This window comes from Drosophila persimilis, unplaced genomic scaffold (assembly GCF_003286085.1).
Source record: "Drosophila persimilis strain 14011-0111.01,24,50 unplaced genomic scaffold, DperRS2 tig00000000-arrow-pilon, whole genome shotgun sequence".
NCBI lineage: Eukaryota > Metazoa > Arthropoda > Insecta > Diptera > Drosophilidae > Drosophila > Drosophila persimilis.
The window spans coordinates 12,923,796-12,941,310 of record NW_020825288.1 but is presented as its reverse complement, the minus strand read 5'-3'; the positions used below and the strand labels follow the sequence as shown (position 1 = coordinate 12,941,310).

Sequence of the window (17,515 nt, the reverse complement as noted above, 5' to 3'; positions counted from 1 at the left end):
ACGGACAGACGGACAGACGGACGGACGGACAGACGGACAGACAGACATGGCTCAATCGACTCGGCTATTGATGCTGATCAAGAATATATATACTTTATGGGGTCGGAAACGATTCCTTCTGGACGTTACACACATCCACTTTTACCACAAATCTAATATACCCCAATACTCATTTTGAGTATCGGGTATAAAAACTTGTGCACGTGTTTGTATCTGCCAATATTTGGTGAACTCTTTGCAAATAATCGATAAAAGTGAAATTCGGTAGAAGCAGCTGAGCAAATTTACTATCATTTTTGGATAAGCGATCGGCTTTGAATCGAATGACTATAAAAGGCATTCTATCCAGTGGAACATCTATCAATCGTACAATTGACTTTCTTACAATGAGAGTCAAATCAAACATCTTCGCCTGGGCCATAGTCCTGTTCGCCTGCCTGCTGAGGAGCAGTGAGGCAGTCACCTGTACCGCCGATCCCACTGTAACAGGATGTATTGACTGTACCACCAGTCCATCGGATGCAGAGTGCGTGGCAGAAGCAGCGAACGAAACCACCTCTACTGTGGCTCCCGTAGTATCGACAACTCCGGCTACCGCTGCGGGCGGTACAACTCCTTCCACTGCCGCCACTGGTGCGACCACCCCTGCGGCTGGTTCCGATGTCGCTGACACAGACAGCACCACAAGCAGCACCAGCAGCGGCAGCAGCGGCAGCACCAACAATGCGGCTGCCGCCAGGAGGAGGAGGAATCGTCGTCGTCGTCGCCAGCGCCAGCGCGCCGCTAGGAGGAGGGCAGCCAGGAGGCGCGCAGCCAGGAGGAGGAACAACAGGAGAGGTTAAGCGAGAGATGTACATCTCATCCTGAATTTTAGATACCCTTTCCCAAGGATACAACTTGAATAAACTGACATATTGCATATCCAAATAAGAGTGTGTTTTATTTAGGGTTCTTAAACATTAATCAAAAAGCTACAAAGCCAATAAAAGCTTTATTGTGCACAAACGGGATGCTACAGAATATTGACACGTGTGCATCCATATCTTTTACTAGGCTGTTGGTCTTAGGGAATGTTTTGGATCGCATAATTCTAAGCAACAATTCAGGGAATACACTTCTATGCCGACCTATGCTGACAAGATAGGGCCTTGCCGATCGCTGCTATGGGGCTTTATTAAGCAATATCTACCTAAATATTTATCATTTCGTATCATCAAAATCTCTCTTCACATACTTTTACGTAGCACACTTGATCGTGTGAGTGTGGGAAGACCTGCCCTACAAAGACATATCGACCCATTTTCTCTTAAAAGCAATTAACTAAAATCTCTTTTAAATTAGAGAAGCACATACAAAGTATCGTACCTCTGTCTATTACGCGTAGTATATCTTCGATATACGCACTCTCAAAATATTAAAAAAAAAACCATAATTTGGTTAAAACAACTGTGCAAATTTGCCAATAATCTTTGGATAGGCGGGGGTTATAGAATCGAATGACTATAAAAGGCAATCTTTGGGAAGATCTCTCATATATAAAGACCTTGAGGGCACGATGAGAGTGAGTGAGCTCCCCTGCTGAGGAGCAGTGAGGCAGTCACCTGTGCCGCCGATCCCACTGTAGCAAGATGTATTGACTGTACCACCAGTCCCACCGATGAGGAGTGCGTGGTAGAACCAGCGGCCTTCACCACCACACCTGTCCCGATAACCAGCAGACCTCTTCCGATAAAACGGTCGATGGGCTGGCATAAATACATACGCTTTTAACTTTTTATACCCGATACTCAAAATGAGTATTGGGGTATATTAGATTTGTGGTAAAAGTGGATGTGTGTAACGTCCAGAAGGAATCGTTTCCGACCCCATAAAGTATATATATTCTTGATCAGCATCAATAGCCGAGTCGATTGAGCCATGTCTGTCTGTCCGTCTGTCCGTCCGTCCGTCTGTCCGTCTGTCCGTCCCCTTCAGCGCCTAATGCTCAAAGACTATAAGAGCCAGAGCAACGATGTTTTGGATCCAGACTTCTGTGATATGTCACTGCTACAAAAATATTTCAAAACTTTGCCCCGCCCACTTCCGCCCCCACAAAGGACGAAAATCTGTGGCATCCACAATTTTAAAGATACGAGAAAACAAAAAACGCAGAATCGTAGAGAATGACCATATCTTTTAGACTGCAGAATCTGAATTGGATCGTATTACTATTATAGCCAGCATCAAGAAAACAATTTCATTTTTTCTCGCCCTGTCTCTCTCTAACACACAGGTAGCATAGGCGGCTTTGCTTAGAGTAAAACATTAGCGCCTAGATCTCAGAGACTATAAATGCTAGAGCAACCATATTTGGTATCCACACTCCTAATATATCGGACCGAGACGAGTTTGTTTCAAAATTTCGCCACACCCCCTTCCGCCCCCGCAAAGGATGCAAATCTGGGGATATTCACAAATCTCAGAGACTATTAAAGCTAGAGTAACCAAATTTGGTATCCGCACTCCTGTTAGATCTCACTATAAAACCTTTATCTCAAAATTTCGCCCCACCCCCTTCCGCCCACACAAAGGACGAAAATCTGTTGCATCCACAATATTGCAGATTCGAGAAAACTAAAAACGCAGAATCATAGAGAATGACCATATCTATCCGGTTGCTGAATCTGGATCAGATCAGATCATTTTTATAGCCAAAGGAAACAAATCAATTTGCAGTGGCTACGCAGCGCGTGACGTCACGCTCAGACTGATTTTCTGTCTCTCTCGCACGCAGTCTTTGTCGTGTCGTTTAATATTAGCGGCGTCTGCCGGAGGAGAGCCATACTGACTTAGTATCGGGTATAACTGTAGAGTTGCGGTGTCCGCAGCAACTCACAACGTTCCCCCTCGTTTTTATACCCGATACTCAAAATGAGTATTGGGGTATATTAGATTTGTGGTAAAAGTGGATGTGTGTAACGTCCAGAAGGAATCGTTTCCGACCCCATAAAGTATATATATTCTTGATCAGCATCAATAGCCGAGTCGATTGAGCCATGTCTGTCTGTCCGTCTGTCCGTCTGTCCGTCCGTCCGTCTGTCCGTCTGTCCGTCTGTCCGTCTGTCCGTCCCCTTCAGCGCCTAATGCTCAAAGACTATAAGAGCTAGAGCAACGATGTTTTGGATCCAGACTTCTGTGATATGTCACTGCTCCAAAAATATTTCAAAACTTTGCCCCGCCCACTTCCGCCCCCACAAAGGGCGAAAATCTGTGGCATCCACAATTTTGACGATACGAGAAAACTAAAAACGCAGAATCGTAGAAGATGACTATATCTTCTAGAATGCAAAATCTGAACCAGATCGTATAATTATTACAGCCAGAATCACGAAAACAATTTCACTCTTTCTCGCTCTGTCTCACTCTAACACACAGGTTTCATGGTCGGTTTTGCCAATTGCAAAATATGAGTTCAAGGATCTCAGAACCTATAAAAGCCAGAGCAACCAAATTTGGTATCCACACTCCTGTGATATCGGACCTTGACCGTTTCCTGTCCAAATTTCGCCACACCCCCTTCCGCCCCCGCAAAGGACGAAAATCTGAGGCAACCACAAATCTCAGAGACTATTAAGGCTAGAGTAACCAAATTTGGTACACACACTCCTTTAAGATGACACTATAAAACGTATATCTCAGAATTTCGCCCCACCCCCATCCGCCCCCACAAAGGACGAAAATCTGTTGCATCCACAATATTGCAGATTTGAGAAAACTAAAAGCGCAGAATCATAGATAATAACCATATCTATCAGGTTGCTGAATCTGGATCAGATCAGATCATTTTCATAGCCAAAAGGAGCAAATCAATTTGCACTGGCTACGCAGCGCCCGACGTCACGCTCAGACTGATTTTCTGTCTCTCTCGCACGCACTCTTTGTCGTGTCGTTAAATATTAGCGGCGTCTGCCGGAGGAGAGCCATACTGACTTAGTATCGGGTATAACCGTAGAGTTGCGGTGTCCGCAGCAACTCACAACGTTCCCCCTCGTTTTTCTTATAAGTTCCAGGGAAATAAAAATGTTAAGCCATAGTCAAGCCTATAGCTGACAATCTGTATATTTTTTTAATGAATTTTTATGATTATTTTATTGTACTTAGATATGGTATATAAGCAAACGTGGGGAGGAGCATTCTTCTCGGATTTCGAACTGAAGTATCATTCCATATCCAAAATTATTGCAAAGGGCCCCATTGTAGACATCTATAGACATGGCGAAAAGACACGCTTGGACTTCAAAGAAAAAGCTCTCAAAATTTGTTGAATAACACAACATACGGAATAAACTAGCGTCCAGAGTTGTAGAAACCAGTGAAGGTACAGACTCTAATGATGATTAAGAGGAATAAAGAATCTTTTTGTAAGGAAAACTTTGAGATACTCGTATCCGTGAATTTTATGTGGAGTATCATTTCCCAAAGTGCCAATTAAACATCTGACAATGATTTGCTAGACTGAAGATGAAAGATAATTCCTTGGATTACGAATAGAACAATAAAGAACAATCGCAACTAATAATTTTTGAATGAGCGTGTCTACATCTTTAAGGATCTGCGAGTACTCACTCGCATTGAAACTTTTCTCAGGATATGATATTCTATAACCAATAACGAATTCTGCCTAATGTTAATGGCGTCACAACCACTACCAATAGGGGCCATCTTCAGCCTTCACAGCCGTTCGGCCTTTACTAGTCAATTTTGAGCATCTGGCCGATCAGCAAGTCTTATTGGAATATTTTCAAGGTGACACAAAAACACCCATCAATTCTCTCTTAACAGATGTTATAATATCGAAATCTCTTTCAAGTACTCGCACATATCCGTACAATTATGTTGTTTGTATCTACCAATCGTTGGCGAATTCTCTGCAAATATTCGGGGAAAAAATGCAAAATTTGTTAGAAACAGCTGCGTAAATTTGCCAATAATCTTTGGATATGCGAAGCTTATAGAATCGAACGACTATAAAAGGCATGCCCTGGCAACATCCAACATATCCAACAATCACCAACGCACCATGAAAGTCAGCTCCAATATCTTCGCCTTGGCCATCGTCCTGTTCGCCTGCCTGCTGAGGAGCAGTGAGGCAGTCACCTGTACCGCCGATCCCACTGTAACAGGATGTATTGACTGTACCACCAGTCCCACCGATGCGGAGTGCGTGGCAGAAGCAGCGGCCGACACCACCTCTACTGTGGCTCCCGTAGTATCGACAACGGCAGCCACGGCGACTACAGTGGCAACAGACACGGCCACAACAACCACGGCGGCATCCACCACCAGCACGGGCGGGAGGCGCAAGGTCGTCAGGATCAGCAATCTGCGCTACACCGCAGTGCGTCGCATCCGTGTCAACAGAAGTGGCACCACCAGCCGTACCACCAGCCGCAACACCAACACCAACCGCAACCGCAACCTCAACCGAAGACGCGTCAACGTGAGGAATAGGCGCCGCAGCGGTAACGTCCGTGTGATTGTCGGCTAGACATAATATCCATATACATTCAGATAAAACCGATGGGCAATAAAATAGTTCAAACTTCAAAAAGAATTATCATAATCTTTAAGTCTATACGCTTGAGTCTTAGCTTAGAATGTGACGGTAGATTGAAATCCATATCTCGAAACTGGCTTTCAAGTAGACAATTTCTATATCTGTACATATGCACATGTATGCACCAAAAATGAGGCAAAAATATTGATTTCGTCGATCTAAAAGCATGCCCTGTGCTGATCGAAAAGTTTAAAAAAGATAAACGTTTTTTGGGATTTGCACGGCCGCACCCGTAGATACATACATACATACATACATATATCTGTGACTCTAGAATGTAAATTTTCATTTAGGTAATTCAAATTGTATTTCAACGCATTTTCCTTATCCTTATATTTTCTTGTAAAGTTCTCGAAAGTTGAAATGATCTCCCATTTACAAATAATAATGCCACGCCCCACTTGGGGGAGTATAACGGCTAAAATTATTAGCTTCGATTACTTCATTCCAAGAACATTTACCTATGTAGATACCACGCCATCTCCATTCTATGTGATTTTTACACGAACTCTACATGGAAATGGCGCCGAAAGCTATGCTATAAAAAATGACATTTTAAGATTGTTTCTGTAACAAAGTATCTCAGGCAGCAGATTAGGAGTTACGTTAAAATGTATATCATTTAATAACTTCTGGAAGGAATTAAGATATTTTCATGAAACAAACTTTTTTGAAAATCTTTCACCATGAAGTCTGCACCAGAACATATTCCTGTGATGTCTAAAGGTGGGGAGAACTTTTGTGTGGAGTGTGGATACCAAATTGTGTTGCTCTAGCTCTTATAGTCTCTGAGATCTAGGCGCTCACATTTTGCAATAGGCAAAGCCGACCATGAAACGTGTGTGTTAGAGAAGCTATGAAGGCGGGGCTAAGTTTTGAAATACACTTGTAGCAATGACAGATTACAGAAGTCTGGATACAAAATGTCGTTGCTCTAACTCTTATAGTCTCTGAGCACTAAGCGCTCATAGGGACGGACAGACAGACAGAGTATATCTCCTAAACCACATCTGATTTTCCTTAAGGTTCGACTTTCTCACTGTACAATTTTCTATCCGATGCTTATATCAAAATTTTCCACAGCTCCCACTCAGAAAATGACTTTTGCCACCTCTGTTCGGGTGATGTCCCACTGTGCGACGAAGGTTGCGACCCAGAAAAGATTCTTCGGCTTCACTTTCGAATCCGAAAAGATGCTGCCGTTCCTACGATAAAGTAAAGTTTTGGCAAGCCATAGTAATATAAATATTTCAACTTGGGTGGTATTTACCATCCATTTGTTAGCACAAGTGTGGGCCGTCTAGAAATAGAACAATAGAACCTAAAAGAGACTCGACTATAAAAGCCGTGGCCACAATAATCTGGACCATTATCCAAGTCAAATCACTTGAGCCGATACCAACAATGCGAGTACAAACGCTTCTCCTGGGCTGTGCCCTCCTGGTCGTCTGCCTCGTAAATCAAGGCAAGGCAACGACCGCACCGACTGTTGTCACCACCACTGAAGCAGACGCCACTGTTGTCACCACCACTGTGGCACCTTCCAGCGCGCCTACAACTGTAGCTTCTCCCGCTGCTGCAACAACCGTGGCCCCATCCAGCGACAACAGTCCTGCCACCACTGCTGCCAGCAGCAGCAGCACCAGCGGCGATAGCAGCAGCAGTAGCGGCAGCAGCAACAAAAATGCCGCCAAGAGGAGGAGGAGGAGGGCTGCAGCACGTCGTCGTCGGCGTCAGAGGGCAGAGAGGAGGAGAGCAGCCAGAAGGAGGGCGGCCAGGAGGAACAGCAGGAGAGGTTAGGATGGAGAAAGATCTCCTCCCGATCTCCATGTACCACAGGATGCAGATTCGGATTAAATAAACTGTCAGATCGCATACAACACGACGTGTTTATGGACCAGAGTCCATCTCAGAGGCTTTTAGTCCGAGTCAAGTCCGAGTAGAGATCTTTATAGATTTTGCGCCATACAGACTCATACTTTGCTCATTCTTTTATTGAATGAACACAACATATTTTACGAGTATCTATTAGATAATCTGATGATATGTCTACCAGGTGCGATCCAGCTCGGCTTCGTCGCCCTCACACTGGACCTTGATGTTGATGCCCTTGCCGGACTCCTCGAGCCATGGCTGCGACCAGATCTTGACGGTGCACTGCTTCTTGTCCGATCCATCGGACAGTTCAACCTTATAGGTGCGCAGAGTGCCAGAAACCACTTGAGAAGTCGCCGATATCAGATTAACCAGTCTAAAATACACAAATCATATAGTAAAAGTTTTTGTTCTGAGCCTGGGCTATACCCACTGGTAACTAGGTCCATCTCCGGTGGCCAGCTGGGATAGCGTGGTGCTCAATAGCTGCTCGGCCTCCTTTAGGTCAGCGCCCTCGAGGGTCCTAGGTCGACCGGCATACTAGGAACGATTCAAATCAATAGTGCAATCTGTACAGACAGAACATCAGTTCATGGACGTACGCCGGCAAAGGCAACAGCCAGGACAAGGCCCAGCACAAAGATCACTTTCAAAGCATGCATACTCGTTTTCCGCGGACAGAAGCCTCCACAATAAATTCGCCGAGTGTTGAGAGATTGCTTTTATAGCTCCAGAGAGCCACCTGATGCCTCCAGAGAACGAAGCTAGAATGATTCTATATTTTCCAGCGATAAACAGCTTTTGGCATACTGATGATCCCCCGAGTAAAATAAAGAGAGAGATGAAATTTTGTGTGCATTAAAAATATATTTAAATATATTTATTTGATACTTAATTTTGTTTGAAATCGTTTGAAATGTCGATTGGATTTTGATTTTTTTGACCAGGTCAGGAGTTCTGTCGGAGAACCGATTCATCAACAGACCGATGGCAGACAGAAACATTTCTTTCAATGTGTCTTTGTGTCAATAAAACAAAGCCATGCAGGCGAACAAAGGCAATATACATACATATGTATATAATACTTGTATGAGTCTATATATAGCGAGAGAAACCGCGGTTTGCTCAATGCCTGGAAATTTAGTAGTGCTGATTGCCGAAACTTTTTGCTTTCTAAAGTTCAGCTATTCATAATCAGGGGTTAAAGATTTACTCTTTCGCTGTGCTCTAGAAACATCTGCAATCACATATTCTTGTAGTTCCCTTGGGGCATTATATACTCCATATGTACAAATATTATCAACTGAAATTGACATTTATTCAACGACAAGCAACCTTTGGCAATTATCAACCAGAGATTGTGCTTGGGTTCATTTTTTTACTCAAGTCAATGCAAATAAATACATAATTTACATAAATAAAAATAATGACTGATTGTACGTAGGCGTACTTCCCCGTCCGCGTATTTCCGATACCTCGGAATATGGGAACGAGATAAGTAATGTTTATCAATAACGAAGTCCCCATGTCTACTGCTATCACCCTACCGCACTATTGCTAAATTACAATTTCTAATTGTAATGGATGGAAAAATACTATGCAACCAAATATAAATAATTGCCATTATCACTACGTCTGTAGTGCAAACAGAAGTCTATTCAAAATAGTAAATGACATAACACTGGAGAGAAGAACGCTACTCGCATATTGTGACTTTTGCTGATGCAGGCATCAGCTTTAAATACTCAAAAGCCGCGCCACACAGAAGTTGAGAGAAAAACAATAATAATAAAAAGAGCGAGAGAGGTCTGTCATAAAATACGATACGACAAACTGGTTTTCTATTTGAACTGGTTACTCTCTAATGAACTCACGCATTATTATGGATGATGAGCAAAGATGAATACATATATACAATAGACATCTCCGTGAATCAGGTCGAAGATGGGAGAACCTAGGTTCTGACTCAAATGAGAGGCAATAAAGGAATAGTTTCGGAATACCTTTATTTATTGTAATTGATTATCCAGTCTAGGGTAAAGGTATAGACTGGTTGGAATACACTTTCATCTACCAGGTGCGATCCAGCTCACCCTCATCGCCCTCGCACTTGATCTTGATGTTGGTACCGTTCTCCTTGAGCCATGGCTGGGTCCAGATCTTGACGGTGCAATCCTTCTTGTCCGATCCATTGTCCAATTCCACCTGGTACGTATAGAGAGTACCAGCAACAACTTGGCTCGTCACAGTGGTCACATTAACAGCTCTGAAAGCGGACAGATATTCTAGCTATGGAATTCAATTTAAGCCCATTTATCTCACTTGTAGGTGGGTCCATCTCCAGTTGCGAGCTGCGACAAGGTGGTGTCCAGCAGTGTAAGAGCCTGCTCTTTCCTCTCTCCGCTCAATTGTGTGTGGCCGCCGACAATAGGTGCCTCATCGGCTGAAGCCAAGGCACCAGAACCCACGACCATGAGTCCCAAGAGTGTAAGCATTTTCATTCCGTTCATATTTCAGATGTGTACAGCTCGACGGTTGAGAGAAAACTGATCGCTAAGTCGGCGAGCGTGCTCCAATTTATACCAGAGAGGGCCACATTTTTATTATTACTCGTGGGAGGGCACAATGGAGAAACTTTGCGGATAAAGAAAAACAGAACATTGGGTAAAGAGTTTCGCTACAGTGTCCCATGTGGGTTCTGAAATATCAGAGAACGCAAATAGTATATCCTAAGAAACTTATACCTCCCATATTTGATTTATTGGATATTATTTGTTTTTCTATAAGCGAGTAAGGTTTTTGTATACAAATACTATTCTAAACTGAGAAAATACTATACGCCTGATATTCCTGACCATTTCTCTTGAATACATATTTGGATATGGTTTTATGTTATCAATGTGCCAACATAAATAACGAAGGGTTCTTTCTCGTGAAGGTAAACGAACAGATAATATTGTTTTTCTTACAAACAAACAAATAATTGATTATTGAGGTATAGTAAAGGTGCTGAAGAGCTATAATACATACATATGTATGTATATACCAAAAAACAAGAACAAAAAATGTTGTCAATACTCTTTAATTAGTTAGGAGTCAGGCTAGGTCGATCCATAAAAACCGAATTCTCTTCGAATATTTATCAATCTAGAATGAACCGAAATCCAGGTACAAGCGCCATAAAAACGCCATGAACACCCATAAAACATCTGGCTTGAGGAAATGGATGGGATAATCCTCACACCTAATGATTTCTGAGAAACATCGTAAAACAGGTCGAGAGAACTGATACCATTCAAATGAGTGACAACCTCGACTGTTCAAATAGTAATACTAGGGATTAATCGAACAATATCTTAATATTAAGAAGAAATTTTTGAGAGCAACGTGATTATCATTATAATTGTTGCCCTCGCACGACACATTGATTAAATCATCCATGGGTTCGATTTTCCGATTCGATCTCCCATTCCGCCTTGTATGTATAAGTCCCTAGGATTTAAGTTACTTGTGGCTGGGACCCTCTCCTGTAACCAATTGGGCCAGGCCCCCGTTTAAAATTGCAATGACCTTCTCAGTCGCCTCTCCGGGCAATAACTCAGGGATCCCTGTAAGATATAATACCTTTTATCGTCTAAGTCCTAGGGGAAATCAATAACTACAGCTTACGACCATCAGCCCCAACAAAGAGATGATTGTATTCCGTTCATGATGGATGAGAAAAGTTCAAAGTATGAGAAAAACTTATGAGGCTCTACCAGTTATCACCCTTTATAAAGCACATGTTCATTTGAAAGGGAGACTTCCATATCAATATATAATCTAGCATTTGCCCTATTAAATTAGCAGGAAATTGAAATACTGTGCATGTACTTTTTCAATATAGATCGGATAGGTCAACATCGGACTTAAGGGAAAAGCATCCATCTTATCGGAATAGGATTCAATTTCGTTGACCATATTATTGTAGATTATAATTTTAGTTCAGTTCTAATGACACATACTAGTATAGGCATACTCGTTTCTAGCTTCTAGGTTTCCAGGAACAATTAATTCACCCGTATTCCCATTAACTAGAGAGAATCTTATCATGAAATCTTACAAACATCAGAGGTTCTACTATTCAAAAACTTGAATGAGGAATCGATTTCCAACAACGTGAAACAAAAAACTTTTTAGGCAAATGAAAAGCCAATTATTTTATTAATATCCAGCATACCAATTCTTCAAAGCAAGGGTTGAGGTACAAACTTAAAAGTCTTATGGCCTAAGGAGTCTCTAAATTAGAGCAATGTTCAATTTAAATAACGCATAAGTCAACGATACAATCTATCGATGTGTCGGTCGGTTCTCGGTGGTACAACGATCTGAAGTAACCATCCGGATACCATCCAGCCCATTTGCAATTCATATTTTGGACAATCGATTTCAATGAATACAATACAATCCCTTTGGGAAATCAAAGATCTAGATCAAATAAATGGATTACAAGTTACAAGATATCAAAATAATCCGAGTGTTCCCGCTGATTGTCCCACGAAAAAGCAGTTTACTAAAGCGAAAAGAGAAGCTCATGTTGGGGGCAGGTTAGTAGTACAGAGGCCTAGATGTGGATGTGGACGTGGTCCAGCAGCTGCGCGCGGTCGTAGAAGATGGCCGAGCACATCTCGCATTCGAAGCTGCGCTTCTTGCGGTCCGATTTGCTGGCTGCGGCTGCCTTGGCTGCAGCATCGGCTGCGTCGGCGGCGGAAACCACCTCGGAAATGGAAAAGAAAGCAGAGCTCACATCGGCAGTGTTGGCGCTGGCAGGTACATTCACATTGTAGGAGTCCACGCCCACGCCGTAGCTGAGGTACGAGTGTTCGGAGCTTCTGGTCTTGCTCCCGGCTGCAACTGGCGAAGAGGAGGACGATGTGGTGGGCTTCTTGGCTGCCGCGCCGGATGCAGAGTCCGGCCTGCTGCTGCTGGAACGTTTGCTGCCCACTCGCGGGCTGTTGGCAGTTATCTGGCGCAGGTGACGCGAGGTACGGGCCGACGACGACGAGGAAGAGGGCGTGTTGCCAGTGGTAGCCGTGACGCGCTGCTGACTCTCCACCATTTCGCGTAAATCGGGGGATGTCGGCTCGATCTTGATGAGGTTCTGCTCCTCCCCGGGCAGAAACTGCGGCGTTGTCGATGACTCGCTGGTGAAACGCAGTCGGGAATTGTGCTCACTTTTAAGTGGAGAGCGCAGAATCTCCTCCAAATCATTGACTATTGCGGGGTTGAACCTCTCGTACGTCTTTTCACGGAGCAGTGCGGCATCGATGAGCAGATTGTCGTCGTACATCATCGGAACGCGCTGCTGTTCTTGCTCCTGCTTAATGTGCAGGGGACTGGAGCTGATCTGGTTGGGTGGATGCGTGGCTGGGGATATGATCTCATAGTCGTCGACCATGTTGGACGCAGTGGATCGCGACTTGCCGCTGCCGCTGCTGGAAAGCAGATCCAGATTGCTTGTCTCTGTCCGGGTAATGTAACTCTTGCCACGCGTCTTCTTGGTAGATCCGGATGCAGTGCCCGAGTTTTCTGCAGCCTTCGGAACCTTGGCCTTCTCGGTGTGGATCATTCGCGGCCGCGAGCTTCCCGCAGCAGCCGATTTGCTACTGGCCGCCTTACTTGTTCCCGCCTTCTTTCGGCTGCGGCTGCTGGAGCTCGCTGTCGTAGAGGAGGATGATGCACTGGGGTTTGCTTTTACCTCAACTGGTGGCGCCGTCTTGGCCTGCCCTTGGGCCTGTGACTGCTTTGAACTGCGTCTCGTGTTTTGAACGCTGGAGGAACTGGCGGTGCTGGTAGGCAGCGGTGATTGCTGTTGATTCATAGCCGTTAACGAATCAATTTGAAACAACGACACCTGGTTGTCGTGCAGGAACTTCTCCTCCCACATGCGATCCGAGTGACTGCTGGTGGAATCGTACCGCATTTTCGACTTATCCGTGACAGCCTTGGCTGTTCCATTGGCCACCGCCTGCGGATCCTTGGATGCCCCCTTTTTGCGCTTCTCCTTTTTGGGGGATTCGGCCATTTCGAAGATTTGGTCCACGTTCTCCACATCAAAGTCGCAGATGTCTAAGTCACTGTTATACTCTTCGGCCTCTTGCAAGAGCTCATCTTCCTTGTTCTCGGCCCGCATGTGGGCAATCTCATGCGGCTGCAGCTTGCGCCGTCGTTTGTACTTCCGAGGCCCCGTCTGATGAATAATAAGGAACGAGTTTTTAAAGAGGAGATCCACATGAAGGATGGTATACTCACGACGGGCTGACGCTGTTTGGCGGTGTTCGTGTCGCTGTGCTTGATAAGATGCTGGATGAGCTCACTGGACGAGGACAAGTCCTCGGAGCACACTTCGCAGTGGTAAGTGCCAAGCGTTACATCCATACCGGAGTGATGGGAGCGAATGTGCTCGCGGAGCACCACTCGCTGGTTAAAGGCACGCGGACATACGGAGCAGGCGTAGGGTTTCTCGCCCGTGTGGATGCGCTCGTGTTTGCGCAAAGTGCCGCCGTCGGCAAAGGCCTTCCAGCAGTAGCGACAGCCGTACGGACGCTCGCCCGTGTGGATGCGTACGTGAATCTGCTGAGAGCTGCGCGAACCGAAGGTCTTGCCACACTCCAGGCACGGGAAGAGTTTGCCCGGCGAGGTGGTGCTGTGGGAGTGGCGGTGATTGGATAGCGTCCGTCCGTCGGGGAATTCCTCCTGACAGACCTCACACACCACCGACTTGTCCCGATGCGAGGCCATGTGACGCTTCAGACGCGCCTTGTTATGGAAGTTCTTGCCGCACTTGGAGCACGAGTGGCACTTCTCCCTCGAGTGGTCCCAGGCATGCTTGATGAGAGCCTTCCGATCGCGACACTCCTTTCCACACAGCACACACGAGTTGGCCTTCAGCTCGTTCGGATGACGACTGTGCAAGTGCCGCTTGATGGCCTGCTCTTCATAGAAGCTAACACCGCACAAGACGCACCTAAAAACAAGTACAGAAATGGTGAGAAAACCACTTTATAGTATAGTTCATGTTGCAATGTCGATTTACTCACTTGAAGAGCGGAAAACGGGCGTGGATTTCGGCATGGGCGCTCAACGCAACTGAATTGGGAAAACACTTGCCGCACGTGTGACACCGGTGGGCAGCATCATCTTTGGCATTTTCAGCATCTCCAGCTATCACTTCGTCGGTGACTCCCACTTCTCCCACAATCGGCTTTTGGTCAAAGTTACTTGCGTCTGGCTGCTGGAAATGGCACTTCGCATGGCGTCGCAGCAGGTCCTGCCTGTGAAAGCAAATGCCGCATTCGCTGCAGTAAAAGTCGCCATAGAGCTGATCCGGTTCCGACTCGCTGACACTGTCGTCGCCCGATGCCGGATCGTACTCAGAGTTGCTCTCCTCGAACTGATGCGTCTTCTGATGCTCCAGCAAGCTGCTGTTATCCCAGAACATCTCCTGACACTGGTTGCACTCGAAGGGCGAGTCCACGCGATGGTTCTGGTGGTTGGTACAAGAAAAAGGGAAGATAAAACTGGTTTCTTGGGAACATACATCTCAGGTAGGTAGCGCACCAAACTCTTACCTTCGTGTGAGAGAAGAGCGCCTTCTCCCTGGCAAAGGCCAAGCCGCACTGCTGACACACGAACGGCTTGCTGTCGTCCAGCACTGGATAGTTCGGCTGGGGAAGGTCAGCTTTAGGTGGGGGCTCGATCGCTGTCGAGGTAGTGACCACCGCCTGCATTGGCTCGCTTTGCATATAGTCCTGCATCTCGGGTGCTTCCGTTTTGTCGGAAATCGCAATGTACTGTGTGGCTTCCTCCTTTGGCTTCAGGCGACTGATCCGTCCTCGCGTCGGCACTGGAGCATCGACGGTAACTGCGGCAACATTGTAGCTATTCTGGTGCACAAGTTGAGTTTCGCTGCTGGACACCAACTGCTGCTGGTCCTCGGCGTCCTGATCCTGCTGGTATAAAGGCCACTCGTGCTCATAGTAATGATCGTCCATTGGGCGGTGCTCGAATTTAATGGATGTGGCCGCAGCTGCCTCGGCATCCGCTGCATCCTGAGCTTCCGCGTGCGCCTTGAAATGACTGATGAGCTCGGCGCGGCGAGAGAAGCGTGACCCGCACAGCTTGCAAAGATGAGGACGATCGTTTTGGTGGGCCAGCATGTGGGTGTTCAGGCTGGACTTCTTCTTAAAGCGGCGGCTGCAAAAGTCACAGGGATATGGTCGTAGGGCCGTGTACTCGTCCTGCTCCATGTCCAGCAGCTCTTGCGAGCTTCCATTTCCAGCTATTTGCTCCGCGGCTATTTCCACACTGAAAATAATCATTGATTCAATCCGATACGTTCAAGCAATCCGTGCTTTACTCACCGCTCGGCTCCCTGATGCTGCACCCAGTCGTCCGTGATGACCTCCTCGGTCACCACCTGGGCGTCATCGTCAAAGGAATCGGCGTACGTCACGCCGTGGCCATCGGCAGTGACTATCACAGCGTTTCCGCCAGCTATGATCTCACTCAGCTGGCCGTCGCGGGCCATAAATATGAGATTCTCGGCCGCCATATGGTCAAGATCCTCGCCCGTCGCTTCATCGGTCACGAGATGATACCCGTCCGGCGTCACACCGTCCCCCACCAGTATGTCCACCCCGGAGTCGGATGCGGCGGGGTGTTGCTGTATCCATTGGATGCCGCCATAGTTCTGGTGGTTCATTACTCAGTTGCCCTGCAAGACAGTTTGTTGCTAATTCTCACGCACATAAACAAAAGCATACGAAAATTTCTCCTCAAAACTCGGGGAGGGAGCAACAATTGGTGTGGCTGGCACATGTGCTCAAGAAGAAGACCGTGGGAGACAGAGAGAGCAAAAACCGGGCGTTGCCAGACAGTTGGTGGCCATACATTTAATAACAAAAATAAACCCAAAACAAACTCAATGGCACGATAAATTCAAACTAACGTACACTGTATTATTAGTTTCATTGAATTTTCAAGTTTTTAGCCACTTTAATGGTATTTTGTATTCGTTTTTTTCTGCGCAGTTTAACGGCAACGCCTTGACTGTTTCCAGCAGTGCTGACAGCAAAGCCGCAAACTAAACAAATTTTATTCACTTGGCCCCTGTGCTTATAATAACCATGTCAACCTTAATAATACGATATGTTGACTTGTTAGATTGAAGTAAAGTTTTAAAAAATTGTCGCATTTGAATAATCTAACCGTTTTATGGCAAATACTTCGCAACTGACTTCCAACCAACGCGCACACTAGCCGTCCCGCTCACACACATGGCGTCAGCAGACCTGGCCAGCTATGATCCACGGCCCACATAAGAAATATTCCAACTTATAAACCAATTTGGATATAAATGAGGTTAAGTCGGCGTTTTATTTATATTCCAGACTGTTGCACATAACCTCAAGCTCGGCGTAAACATAAACAAACCCTCGAGCAGTGCACTTTCTCATTGTCATCAAAAAACCGACCGCTTTCTATCGCCATCATGGCCCCGCCGCGGTTACATCACAAGTCACACGCCCGAAATTCTTCCACACTCCGGATTGAGTATTTAATTTTCTGTTTTTGGTTAAGGTTGTCCGTGTCTTTTTGAGGTTAAATATGTATCAGGTCAACCAGGCACCGTAGATGCAATTTATTACCTTTAATCGGAATTTCATGCAGTTCGCATAATTTTATGTTTCCGTTTTTAAATGTGCCGAAAAGTTTTCTCGCAAAATACCCACGAACGACCGGAGAAAGAAGAATTGCCATTTTTGTTCTGTCACTGCCGTTTTGAACTTAACCCACTCAGCCCCCTCTATTTCAACAGGTTAAGAGCTTGAATATAACCGCTGAAAATATTACTAATTTAGACTCTTCTTGTAGATCCGTGCCATCTTTTCTCTGAGCAAAAAAAAAACGATATCTTTCACCTGAAATGCGCTAAAATTATTAAATTTTCACTTTTTCGGTTGAATATTAAAATACCGTCTTGGTCTACAATGGGTTAATCGG

At 45.5% G+C, this 17,515-nt stretch overlaps 5 protein-coding genes across 5 annotated transcripts; 2 read left to right on the top strand and 3 right to left on the bottom strand.

The window, feature by feature from the left end:
* Positions 1 to 386: 386 nt before the first annotated feature.
* Positions 387 to 894, top strand: LOC6587420 (protein new-glue 3). The gene has a single exon (XM_002013467.2). The coding sequence runs from the start codon at positions 387 to 389 to the stop codon at positions 840 to 842; it is 456 nt and encodes a 151-aa protein (XP_002013503.1). The 3' UTR covers positions 843 to 894.
* Positions 895 to 5,059: 4,165 nt separating this feature from the next.
* Positions 5,060 to 5,527, top strand: LOC6587178 (mucin-5AC). The gene has a single exon (XM_002013466.1). It carries the CDS (start codon positions 5,060 to 5,062, stop codon positions 5,525 to 5,527), a length of 468 nt encoding a protein of 155 aa, XP_002013502.1.
* A 2,045-nt stretch (positions 5,528 to 7,572) lies between these two features.
* LOC6587257 (cystatin-like protein) lies at positions 7,573 to 8,238 on the bottom strand. Its single transcript, XM_002013464.2, has 3 exons — positions 8,074 to 8,238; positions 7,905 to 8,011; positions 7,573 to 7,847 (listed from the first exon to the last, which is right to left on the bottom strand). The coding sequence occupies exons 1-3, from the start codon at positions 8,131 to 8,133 to the stop codon at positions 7,646 to 7,648; spliced, it is 369 nt and encodes a 122-aa protein (XP_002013500.1). The 5' UTR covers positions 8,134 to 8,238; the 3' UTR covers positions 7,573 to 7,645.
* Positions 8,239 to 9,460: 1,222 nt separating this feature from the next.
* Positions 9,461 to 10,014, bottom strand: LOC6587434 (cystatin-like protein). The gene is made up of 2 exons (XM_002013463.2): positions 9,794 to 10,014; positions 9,461 to 9,737 (listed from the first exon to the last, which is right to left on the bottom strand). The coding sequence occupies exons 1-2, from the start codon at positions 9,979 to 9,981 to the stop codon at positions 9,542 to 9,544; spliced, it is 384 nt and encodes a 127-aa protein (XP_002013499.1). The 5' UTR covers positions 9,982 to 10,014; the 3' UTR covers positions 9,461 to 9,541.
* A 1,626-nt stretch (positions 10,015 to 11,640) lies between these two features.
* On the bottom strand, positions 11,641 to 17,218 carry LOC6587429. Its single transcript, XM_026985079.1, has 6 exons — positions 17,161 to 17,218; positions 15,874 to 16,226; positions 15,082 to 15,817; positions 14,551 to 14,996; positions 13,763 to 14,477; positions 11,641 to 13,700 (listed from the first exon to the last, which is right to left on the bottom strand). The coding sequence occupies exons 2-6, from the start codon at positions 16,212 to 16,214 to the stop codon at positions 12,075 to 12,077; spliced, it is 3,864 nt and encodes a 1,287-aa protein (XP_026840880.1). The 5' UTR covers positions 16,215 to 16,226; positions 17,161 to 17,218; the 3' UTR covers positions 11,641 to 12,074.
* Positions 17,219 to 17,515: the final 297 nt, after the last annotated feature.

Bases quoted from the DNA above. Each gene is read 5' to 3' on its own strand.
- LOC6587420 (XM_002013467.2), top strand. From the start codon at position 387: ATGAGAGTCAAATCAAACATCTTCGCCTGGGCCATAGTCCTGTTCGCC.
- LOC6587178 (XM_002013466.1), top strand. From the start codon at position 5,060: ATGAAAGTCAGCTCCAATATCTTCGCCTTGGCCATCGTCCTGTTCGCC.
- LOC6587257 (XM_002013464.2), bottom strand. From the start codon at position 8,133: ATGCATGCTTTGAAAGTGATCTTTGTGCTGGGCCTTGTCCTGGCTGTT. The intron at 8,012-8,073 runs GTACGTCCATGA...AATCGTTCCTAG, and splicing joins TGGCTGTTGCCTTTGCCGGC to TATGCCGGTCGACCTAGGAC. The intron at 7,848-7,904 runs GTGGGTATAGCC...TGTGTATTTTAG, and splicing joins GGAGATGGACCTAGTTACCA to ACTGGTTAATCTGATATCGG.
- LOC6587434 (XM_002013463.2), bottom strand. From the start codon at position 9,981: ATGAACGGAATGAAAATGCTTACACTCTTGGGACTCATGGTCGTGGGT. The intron at 9,738-9,793 runs GTGAGATAAATG...GTCCGCTTTCAG, and splicing joins GGAGATGGACCCACCTACAA to AGCTGTTAATGTGACCACTG.
- LOC6587429 (XM_026985079.1), bottom strand. From the start codon at position 16,214: ATGAACCACCAGAACTATGGCGGCATCCAATGGATACAGCAACACCCC. The intron at 14,478-14,550 runs GTGAGTAAATCG...ACTTGTTTTTAG, and splicing joins GCCCGTTTTCCGCTCTTCAA to GTGCGTCTTGTGCGGTGTTA. The intron at 13,701-13,762 runs GTGAGTATACCA...ATTATTCATCAG, and splicing joins CCAAACAGCGTCAGCCCGTC to ACGGGGCCTCGGAAGTACAA.